The sequence below is a fragment of the Xiphophorus maculatus genome, chromosome 20 (genome assembly GCF_002775205.1).
Source record: "Xiphophorus maculatus strain JP 163 A chromosome 20, X_maculatus-5.0-male, whole genome shotgun sequence".
In the NCBI taxonomy this organism is placed as follows: domain Eukaryota; kingdom Metazoa; phylum Chordata; class Actinopteri; order Cyprinodontiformes; family Poeciliidae; genus Xiphophorus; species Xiphophorus maculatus.
The window spans coordinates 18,669,879-18,681,951 of NC_036462.1; the positions used below are offsets into that span (position 1 = coordinate 18,669,879).

The 12,073-nt window shown below is 37.7% G+C and overlaps 1 protein-coding gene across 5 annotated transcripts in view; it reads left to right on the plus strand.

The window, feature by feature from the left end:
- The window catches only part of celsr2 (cadherin EGF LAG seven-pass G-type receptor 2), a 79,178-nt gene that overhangs the window by 25,813 nt on the left and 41,292 nt on the right, over nt 1-12,073 (plus strand). For all 5 annotated transcript variants that reach the window (XM_023325257.1, XM_023325260.1, XM_023325261.1 and 2 more), the window contains exon 2: nt 4,942-5,637. In XM_023325257.1, coding sequence (XP_023181025.1) covers nt 4,942-5,637 — 696 coding nt within the window. The remainder of the gene's footprint in view (nt 1-4,941; nt 5,638-12,073) is intronic.

Here is a 12,073-nt window from a genome sequence, read left to right on the forward strand (position 1 = left end):
TGCTTCTCTGTCTCAGTTCCTCCACGACCTCTCCTCCTCTTCCTCCCCCTCTGTTGGCGCTCTGTGTTTAAACTAGCTCAGTGCCAGAACAGGGATCTGCTCACTTTGGGAAGTGCTGCTTGTGTGAATTTCTGCTTGCAGGTTTTGCTTTCTGGAGGGTTTCCAGACGGTCCAAACAAAGCAGCTCATTGATTGTATTAGAGGCAGCAGTCAAGGCTTGTAGTGAAAACACTTCATTTGATTAAGCATGATTTGTGTTTGCTTTGAAGCTACTGTAACTTCGGCTCAGCTTGACTGAGAAAGTAGTCTTTTTTCTCTCATTTTGACTTGAAATGCACAGCATTGATATTTTGAAATAGGGTTTTTTCAGTGTTTTCATCAGCAGTCAGTATCTTACTCACACTGGATAGCAGTCAAAGTTGTCTCAATTTTTAATAACAAATAATTATTGTTACTGACCAGAGACTGGATAAATTGGATTAGAGCCAGCTTGAAGCAGATTACTGTTTGTTCATTTTAGATTTTAGATTTGTAAGGGGCTCACAGAATTTTCTTAAGAAATCTATTCGTTCATTAACATGGGTTTTTATTTCTCATTAAATAAACATAAATTAAAGGTTGGATTTGCCAAGTTTTTTATTGGTTTTTTTTAACACATCTTTGCCAGGGGTGACCAAAACTGTTGGGGGTTCTGAAACTGTAACTAATCCCCAAATGAACATTGTTTTTGTTGATAGTTTCCGTACAAATTCTGACATTTTTATGTAAATTTGTTTAGTTGTGCATTATTTAGAATCAAACCATGTCAGTGCTGCCCCCTCTGGTCAAACTGTGCATAATAAGTTGTATTCTCCTACTTATTTAAAACATTTCTGCTTTTTGTCACACAGGAAGTGCAATAGTAATTTATTATGACCATTATTAATTTAATACCAGCTACTTGGTTAATTACGCAACCAAGTAGTTTTGGTTGAGTAATTAACCATTTTTCCAATTATTTCTGCATTTTGTGGTGTTTGAAAAGTAATGTCCTGAAATATTTGTCAAAGTTTGGCCTTGGCTTTGGTTTTGGTCTTAAAAGAATTGGTATGAACTCAGTCCCAGTCCAGCAGCATATTCTTGCTCTTTTCTGAGTTACAAACATGTCCTTTGATGCATACAGTACAGACCAAAAGTTTGGACACACCTTTTAATTCAATGAGTTTCCTTTATTTTCATGACTATTGACATTGTAGATTCACACTGAAGGCATCGAAACTATGAATAACACATGTGGAAATATGCACTAAACAAAAAAGTGTAAAACAACTGAAAATAGCCCTTATATTCTAGTTTCTTCAAAGTAGCAACCTTTTGCTGTGATTACTGCTTTGCACACACTCTGCATTTTCTTGATGAGCTTCAAGAGGTAGTCACCTGAAATGGTTTTCACTTCATAGGTGTGCCCTGTCAGGTTAATAAGTGGGATTTCTTGCCTTATAAATAGTCATGAAAATAAAGAAAACCCATTGAATTAGAAGGTGTGTCCAAACTTTTGGTCTGTACTGTAATGTTGTCATCATAAGTCTCTAACAACATCTAAACACGACTGGAAAGTCAATAAATATGGAGACAAAGTTTACAAGAAAGCAGCAGTGCTTATTTCTTTCTGATTACAGCCCTACTTTAATCATCTTCAAAATTTTTCTAAATTTGTCAGAGGCGGGGCTTGGCTTTCAGAGGGCGTTAGTTACACTTTAACATTCAGCAGCTGCTCTTGCTGAGTCTCTTTTTGTCTCTGAGCAGAAGTTCAAAGCATCCAGGTTGATTGTGGGTTTGTCTCAAACTTTCCAGAACAACTCAACCCCAAACTGCAGGCTTCCTGCTCGTTAGGAACAAGCTGGGCTTTCTCTCTGACTGAGGTCATTATTATAATCTTCATCATAATTTTACTCCTCAGTGAACACCGCTTCTGTCAGAGAGCTACAGCTGAAGCTTTTTATTGAGGAGGAGTTTGGTTTTATTTTGAACGTGGTCTCACAGGAGAAGGATCTGTGGAAACGCAGGTTGTAACATGTTTGGGGATTTTTTTTACCGTGCAAGGATTGATTTGATACAACATGCTGAAACAAAGTCATTTACATCTCATATGCTCACAGCAGGCCTCCATTTGCAGCTGATTATATTGAATAAAAGCTTTACGTGTGAGTTAATGCGAAGAACTGAACATATAGGGGATAAAACATGATGTACGGAAACAGCAGAGCTGCTGAGCTGGGAAAGGCAACGTAAAGCATAAATAATGAGCCAGTGTGTTTCCATGGAGACAAAGAAAGCAAAGATGAGCTATGAATGCAGGCGTGAAACTGCTGATTAAAAACTTGGACTTTTCTGAAAGAAAGTGTACACTTGTTTTCACTTGGCACTCATCTTTTATCTGTCCTGGCAGACGAACATGAAAAACATCCATTCCAGCCAAATAAATGTGAAAAGCGGCATTAATGTTATATTTGTCAATGTGCCACTGTTCTTCTAGTTGACCGTGTGGCCCGGCGGAGTTGAACCCCCCATAACCTCCCAACCCCACATGCAGTAGCTTTGTAAGATAAAATACACTATGAAATGTGCATTTTGTTTAAACCAATACAAATGAAAGAACAAATATGTTTGTTTATTAGGCTTAGGCAATTTGACATATAAACTGACCATCCATAAATGAGTATTTGGCACCAAGTGTAAAATTTGAATGTAAAAGATTTAGCAGTTTTGTTATATTTGACTTGCTTTTAACAAACTTTCCTCACATTTAAAATGAAAATATCTTAAACAACTTTCATATATTATCATGTTTACATTTCACAAAAGAGTAGCAAATCTAAATGTTAAATCTAAGTATTAACTATTAAATCTAAATTTAAACATTAAATCTAAATGTTAAATCTAAATGGTAAAATCGAAATACTAAATGATGAATCTAGATCTTAAATCTAGATATAAATGTTAAATCTAATTGTTATCCACTTGTCCTGCCTGAATATATTTGTCATGTGTTGGACCATAGATAGATAGATAGATAGATAGATAGATAGATAGATAGATAGATAGATAGATAGATAGATAGATAGATAGATAGATAGATAGATAGATAGATAGATAGATAGATAGATAGATAGATAGATAGATAGATAGATAGATAGATAGATAGATAGATAGATAGATAGATAGATAGACAGACAGACAGACAGACAGACAGACAGACAGACAGACAGACAGACAGACAGACAGACAGACAGACAGACAGACAGACAGACAGACAGACAGACAGACAGACAGACAGACAGACAGACAGACAGACAGACAGACAGACAGACAGACAGACGACCCACTGTTTTTGAATAATTGTTTTGATCCAGGTACATTAGTGGATTTTCAACTGTGAACCAACTATTTAAGCTGGGTCATGCCACAAGATCCCAATTAGATTTAAGTTGGACTTTAACTAGGCCACACCAAAACCATAATTTTATGTAATTTTGAAATGTCTCAGAGTTGGATTTCCTGCTGTGCTTTAAAATGTGAGGATCTAACTGAATTGCACAAATTTATATGATTTATTTAAATTGTATTTATTTTGTGTGTGTGTTGCCTTTTATTTTAAGGCATTTTAGTTTTTGTTCAAGTATTTTCAATGATGTCTTCCGTTCACACATAATTAATTGGTCCTATTTTGAAATTTCCTTTCAACTTGTAACATTTTTTAAGACAGAAACTAGTGGACTAGCGCTCTGACTGCTAGGCTTAATGGGTTTTCTGGGGGAAACCCTGGTTTCCAGCTTGAGGCATCAGAAATATTTTATGCGCAAATGAGTTACAAAGGTTTTAAACGTGAGTGTTCCTCCTCCTGCTTTAAACAGTTTTAAATCGCTTTAATGCACCACATTGTAAAGGTGGCTCCTACTCACAGCCCTGCCTTATATTCTGTAATCTGGGCCACATTTGAAAGTAGTTCAGGACCCACACTGAGTAACATTAGCTGAACGCTATGGTACGTCCCCGTTTTAAAATATTCAACACTTCTTAGATTGAATATTTATAAGATGGTTTTTCTACTGATACAGCAGCATAGTGATGTTTGGAAATACATCTATAAACAGAGTTTTACTCAGTTCATATTATGTCAGGCTAAACTGTTTTTATTAAATTATGGAGGAACAGAAATGGTTTCACAAAAAAATGCTGGGATCCACACTCTCTTTTTTACTTTTACTTTAAAATACTAGAATGGCACAGTGTCAATTCACCAACTTCACTGCCTGTCAGCTTACTTCTCTTAAAGTTTAATTATTTTATGAAGTGTTAGAAATAACAATGACAGAAATGTCCAAATTGAATTGATAATGTAATTTATCCCCATATATTTTATAGCTTGGGACCCTTTTCCCTGTTAGAGTTACTATGAAAATGAATCAGTCATATTTTCGCACAGTAAATTATGACAATGTTAGATAAAATTACTTTTAGTGAACAGTGCGATCACTGCTGGGTACAAAATTACTTCTTTTCATATCCAAAAGTCAGATATGAAGCAACCAAAACAAACACAAATGAAAAGAAACCTTTATCTTTATTTTTTATTTTTTGCAAAGTTTCATTGGTAAAACCAGCTGACCAAATGAGTTCTGCTTGGGTTGCTAGGTAACGAACTGGGCTTGGCTGTGGTTGCTAGGTAACGTCAAAATGCTAATTTTCCAGGCACCAAAAAACATTAACTTATTGCCAGAGAACTGGCTGTTGGGTTTTTCTTAAGCACTTAAGCTGTTCTTAGAAGAAGTTGAGACGTATAAAAATGTCCAAAATGTGAATTTTGCATAAAATGTCCATTTGAAGAAAACTAGATATGGTTATTTTAACGCCCAGCTTCGAGTCACGTTAATCCGATGTGCCTCCTGTGTTTCTTCTCAGATGGCATCCACTCTGTATCAGCTCAGTGCCTCCTCCAGGTCACCATCATCACCGACGAGATGTTGTCCAACAGCATCACCTTACGCCTGGCCAACACCTCCCAGGAGCACTTTCTGTCCCTGCTGCTCTCCCAGTTCCTGGACGGCGTGGCTCGCGTCCTTTCCGCTGCGCCCGAAGACGTCGTCATCTTCAACGTCCAAGATGACACGGACGTTAGCGCACGCATCCTCAACGTCAGCTTGTCCGTGGCCGTTCCCGTGTTTGGAGACGGACAGCAGCGTCCCGGACGTCTCGGGAGCGACAGGCCCGGCACGGGGCCTGAAAGCGGGGAGTTTTTCGGCTCGGAGGAGCTCCAGGAGAGGCTCTATCTGAACCGCAGCCTCCTGGCACAGATCTCCTCTCAGGAGGTGCTTCCCTTTGACGACAACATCTGCCTGCGCGAGCCGTGTGAGAACTACATGAAGTGTGTGTCGGTGCTGAAATTCAACAGCCTGGCGCCGTTCGTGGCGTCCGACACCATCCTGTTCAGACCCATCCATCCCATCGCCGGGCTGCGCTGCCGCTGCCCCGCCGGCTTTACGGGAGACTATTGCGAGACTGAGATTGACCTCTGCTACTCCAAGCCGTGTGGCGCGCACGGTGTGTGCCGCAGCAGGGAGGGGGGCTTCACCTGCGAGTGCCTTGAGGACTTCACAGGTAAGACCTCGATTCCTTACTCTGCAGCGATTGTCATTTGTCCACATCAGGCACTGAATGTGTGGTGCTCAGTAAGTTACTGACGGTAAATGCTACGTCAGGACTGGGCGATATGGCTGAAAAACATATCACCTTATAAGGGTTTCACATCAGTCGATATCGATAATTATTGATCAGTTTTTTTGTTTTAAATATCTGAAGTACTGCCACACCGTTGCTTATGTTTTTAAACAGTTATTAGGCAGCGTGACAAAACGTAAAACTACTACTGTGCAAATTACTCAACAGGTTGTTGCTAGGCAACAACAGTTGGGGGTGGGACTTGAAGCTTCTTGTTACCCAGCAGCTTGTTGCTAAGTAATCAAAGAGTGAGTGAGTTAGATGCTGCTACCAACTTAGCTTGGCTAGCTAACAGCGGCTAAAATCTTTTCTCTGCCAGATAAAATGTCATATATAACATAAATCCTAAAATTCATTTAAAGCAGGACACAGTGAGACAATGACTGCAAATCTGGTCTTCTTTACACGAATTACAAAATTACAACTTATATCTCTAAATAAAATTGTTACAACACAATTTAAACTTACTCGTTTGCCTCTGAGCGTTCGTGTTCACACAGAACAGCAGAACCAAAACTGCAAAAAGAATCTAATTAGTTCATGAATACTGAAAGAAATTACAAATTTCAGTTTGGGCTTTGGGATTAAAGGCTTTTTTGTAAATTAGGATTTTTATCAATCCCACCCAGGCTTAGATAGACCCCAACTTGACAAATCAGGTTTGATTTGTCTAAAGAGAGAAAATATCTAACTCTAAAGAAAATGTCAGACTTAACATTGAGGTTTTTGTATGTCCTCCATAGAAATCAGGTCTAATGTTTAATTGGTTAGAGAAATAAACACATGGCTAGTCATCAGCCAATAGAAATAGAAAACTTTTGTTTTTAGAGACAGTAGAAGAGGCTTCTTTAAACTCCTGAGATTATGGATTATCTAGTCAAATTAATTCATCTGTCCAACATTGCGATATAACTTATACTAACTTAGTTTGTTTTCCATTAAACTTGTTTGGATCCCACCTTCCAAGTGTTAATTTTTGACTCTTTCACAAATGTTTCACTGGGACTTCATTGTTTACATCTGACCCTTTGACCTCTTCCTCAGCCCTTATTGCACGTGGATCTTTATTGGTACAGACCGTCCACTAATGAAAAGCTTTGCAGACACAATCTGAGTGATGAGGTATTGATTTGAGTCGAGTCATTCCACTTGTAGAAAGCTACAGGAAAAATATACCAGATTATTTACTTATCTGAGGGTTAAAGGATTGTAAAAACAAAGTACACCTGACTTTCTTTTGCTAGCCTGACAGTTTTAAGATACAGCTGATCTGATCTTTGACAGATTAGATTACATTTCTAACATTTTGTCTGTCAAGTTGTTATCTCTGGTATTATTTCATCTAATGTTTTTTTTTTTAACAAAATGATTAGTGATATAAGCTCTGTTTTTCTCCCTTTTAGGTTATCTTCAAGTGTTCAAAAATACTTCTCCAAAGAAAGTAGTTCACAGAAGTATTGCTGAAGAGAACAAGGGAAGGAAATGATACATTTTTAATTATGGCTGCGGATGTACTGTGCGTCCCGGCTGTTAAATGCCTTGTAGTCAAAATACTTGAGAAAAAACAACATAAGTCTCAGAATATGCTGAGACTGAAGGGACAGCGGCTTCCTCTTTCAGCATCATGATGAGTTCATTTATTACTGACGGCGCCAAAACGACAAACTGGTCACAAAATTTGTTATTTACTCAGGACTGTAAATTTTTATTACATCTTCAAAGGGTGAAAGATCATCTGATGTAGTTTATGGCTAAAGGAAATAAGGAGATGCTAAAAAAAAAAAACTGAGTTTAAAATGTAAATTTATTCAATATGGAAATGAATGTTGTTACCCTCATCTTTTTATAGAGGTTAAGTGGGTCAAATCCTGACTTTTAATGAGACTCAGGGTTTCATGCCGTCATTGAACAAACGAAGGTTCTTGTTGGATAATTAGTTGGGTAGGATTTTTGGAAAGACTCTATTTGAGGATACATGACTTGTGTATTACAAAGATGTCAATATTATACATGCACAGAGAAATCAGCAGAATTTACTATCAGCTGGCCCAAATTAATGTCTCTGAAACTTAAAAATCCGATCTTTGTCTGACCGGTGAATAAACCATATTGAAACACTATCAGGTTGTGATCGTTCCAAAACTCCCTGCTGTAGAGTTTACTTGTTTACTGTAAAATTAGTTTTTATCAGCTGATATCACTATTAGATAGTTAGAATAATATGGCACACTTCAACACTTAAAATGCTACATTTTTATATTTTTATATATTTTTTGCTACTCTTGTGAGGTTAAAATCAATAGTCATAATAACACGGGTGTGACATAAGTTAATTACAAACGCTAATGATAGTAAGTATAAGGGCTGGACAATATGGCTGAAAATTTTATCATGATATAAGTGTTTCATATCAGGTGATATTTTTAGTTATTGTTTAGTTTTTTTTTGTTTTAAATATCTGAAATACTGTCAAACTGGTTACATGACCTTTGCTGTTTTGGTCATTGTTTTTTTTTTTTTAAAGCAGTGGCAAAACCTGAAACTGCTGGTGGCTGCTAGGTAACCACAAGTTACTCACCAAGTTGTTGCTAGGTAACCACAAATTACTCACCAAGTTGTTGCTAGGTAACCAAAGAGGGAGTGAGTGAATTGATGCCACCAACCTTGCTTTGCTCGCCCTGAGAGCCTTTCCTTTGCCTACATCCCCCAGAATGCTATGTGGTCCTGGATCGCAGTTCAATGAAATGATTGAATATTCTTTCAAATGGATTATCTATTGATATTGATCACGTGTCTATCACAACATATACAGCTCTGGAAAAAAGTAAGAGCCCACTGCACTCTCCTGGTTATAAAAAAACTCCTGATTTTTCCACCAAATATTGACTTCTGAACTCTTCTTGAGTGAAAATGTTAGCATTGTTGTTTCTAAATGAATGTGAACTTGTTTTCTTTGCATTGTTTGAGGTCTGAAAGCTCTGCATCTTTTGTTATTTTGACAATTTTTCATTTTCTCCAAGTAAATACTGTATTATTCTTGCAATTTCGGAGACATGTTGTCAGTAGTTCATAGAATAAAAAAACAATGTTCATTTTACTCAAACATATACCTATAAATCATAGATGAAGCATCTGGTGTTGACATGTTGCTGTGGGGGGCCTCTAATGAAAATCTGCCCCAAAAGTCTTGGGTCGGCCCTGGCTGCAGGAGATCAGCACCAATGATTCGGCTGGTATTTAAAATGGATGCCAGTCATGTTTGCCTCCAGCTAAAAATGTTTTCTATTGTTACATATGCATTAAATCACACCTCATCAAATACAGAAAAGGTTTCTTTTCCTTTCCACTCATTTGCAAAGCTGCTTATGAAGCCTGAAATAGTGTTGGCTGCTAAGTGTGTGGGCCCGGTCGCTCTGAGTCCAGGTTGAGTGGCACTTATTGGTTCTTACACAGCAGTGGGTGTTGGAGCTGGATGGCAGGAGCTTTTAACGTGAATCAGCGCGGGGAGAGCAGTGGGTGTACTTTTACCCACACTTTTCAGAATTAATTCCCATCGGCTGGTGAGGTTTGAATGCGAGTGCTGTGAGCTCCAGGTGCAGAAGGTCCTGCATCTGAAAATAAACCTGCAGCTGATGTTTCCTGATCAAACTGGGTCATTCAGGCAGGTTCTGTTTGAGGTGTTTTCCTCTGATCCAAAGCTCCCGCTGCTTCTCTTTGCATGAGTGTCGGGTTTGCCAGGCTCCGAACTTTGATGGGGCTCGGTATGTGTTCGAGTGCTCAGCTACGCCCTCCATGAGTCTGGGTGGGTGGGTAAGTGCCGGAGAGATGCCATGATGTGTGTAGCAAGCGTACGCAGACGATCTGGGGACTCTACGTCTGTTAATGCATATTTGTGTGTCTTCTAGTGCGTGAGCAGGCGACGTGGGCGTCGCCAGATGGTAGCAGGGAGGAAAAGGCAAAGGGACGAAGTGAATGGTTTCCTTTGGCTGAGTCACTTTGTAGATGCTGGAGAACAACATGTTGTTTAGCTTGAGCACATTTTCCTGCAGAAAAGGCTCAGCAGGAGAGCAGCATCTTTTTAAAACATCCTCACACTTTAATGCATGAAAGTACTCACCTGCTAAATGCTCACCTCAGTCCCTCGGAAAGTGATTTTTCTTTGCCCTTTTTGTGATCAGGATTTAAATATGCAGGCATGCTCCAGCTTTGGCTCAAAGAAAATAAGGCAAACTTCCACATTCAGAACATCTCAGTGTCTGTGATCGCCTGCCAAACACTAAAAGCCTCCACAGTTTGCTGCTGAGAATTAATAAAAAGCTTTTCCAGTCGGATGCACCATTTTTAAAAAGAGGAGAATTTGCATGTAGTTTGTCCCTGGAGAAAAATCAACCTGGAGAAAACGTCTCACTTCACAGCACTGATTCGTGAACAGAAAGCATATACTGCACAAACACAAAAGATTACCAAGTATTTTTGGCCTAGTTTCTATTGAAATTATCTTAGTGCACTTGAAAAAATATAAAACTAACTTAAAAGTAACTTTTCAGCAACATAAAGCATCTTGTTTTAAGTCAATAGTTACTTAATATTAATGAAGTAATAGTTTCACTGGCAGATTATTTCACTTATAAAGTTATTGATTTAAAACAACCTCCTTGATCTTGCTAAAAAGTTACTTGTAAGTTAATTTTGTTTATTTCAAGTGTACTAAGATATTTGTAATTGAAATTAGACCAATAATACTTGGTAACCCATAAATAAACCATTAAAATCTCTCTGCGTCCAATTTGTATTTCTTAATACGTGGCAATATTTGTTAACTATACAAATGAAAACTGATTTGATTTGACTGATAAAATAATATTTAAGTAAACAACTGTTATCTTAAAGTTCAGTTTAAGTGAGCTAAGGCGGGCCGGATTTGATCCGCGGGCCTTAAGTTTCACACCAGTGGTTTAGAGAATTGATGTGTATTTAATTTATGGTCAGAATAACAAAGATACTGAAATAATCTGGTGACAATGTGAGCCATGTCCAGTTTATGATTCCTGTAAACTTCTGATGCCACAACAGGTTTTTGTTTATTCTGGTTTCCCTGTTATTCTCTGTGACCAACATTATTATAACGGTTTTCATAGCTCATTTTCAATGAAATTTCTGTTAAGAGTATAAACATCTGGTTTCAACTGTGGATGTTGTTTTAATCTTTGCATGTGCTTGACTTCGTCTGTTCAGTATACAGTCAGTCACAGGGTGGTCCACTAAATAATAATGACTGAAAACAGCAGGCAATAAGCAGAAACATGTCAATGTTTTACTGAATTTACTGCAAATCAGAGAAGAAAGAATGAACCAGCCTGAGCCACATTATCAAAGTTTACATTAATCTGATGCCCACTGAGCGTGCCAGTTTTATGTTTAAATAAATGCTGATGCTTTGCTGTAACAATCCACAGAGCAATCTTTCATCTTAGATCTAGTAGCAGATAATTATCACCAGTCTGATTGCCTGTGATCACATTAACATATTGGTGCACACATCATCGGGGTTTAATTTGGCACATGATTAGCTGCTCTCAGGAATCCAGCAGCTTGATTTTAAAGCTTTGATACAGCTTGCTATTATTACTGTTATGTGGTGCATAAATCTACCAGACACATAAACATCAGGGATTAGAGTATTAGTCTTCTCTTAATTAAAAACAGACTCCAACAGAACAGGGAAGGTTTTTGTTTAGTGTGAAAATGCATCTAAGCTACAACAAAATAATAAGGAGCCCGAAATGAAACAGTTACTTATAACGTTTACAATTTGGTTTTTGCCTCATTGTTGTGCGGCTTGTCTTAGTTGCTTCTTTATTAAACAGATTAAACAATCACTTGATTAGGGTACAGAAACTGGAGCAGTAATTATGGATTTTAAAAAGGCATATACACATTCAACCATAAAATTGTTACTCAGAAGTCATCAAACATGATTTTATGTGTGGTTGTTTGAATCATATGCTGAAAACATGAGCAATGTGTTACAAGCTATCATTGTTTCAAATTAATACCACAAGACTCAATTCTTGGCCCACTTCTTTTTAATTGTATATATAAATGGTTTGCCATACGCTCCTCGTAGCCCTCCATATTGTTTAAAATGTTATTTCTCTATATCGTTGCCTTGATATAAATAAGTTAAGCTAAACCTAAATTTGTCTCAGGTATGCAATATGTGAGGTTAATTAAAGATAGAGATTTGTTTATACGTTTATTAGTAATGGTTGCTAACAATAGGAATAGAAAATGAAATATAAGAAATTGATTGAAT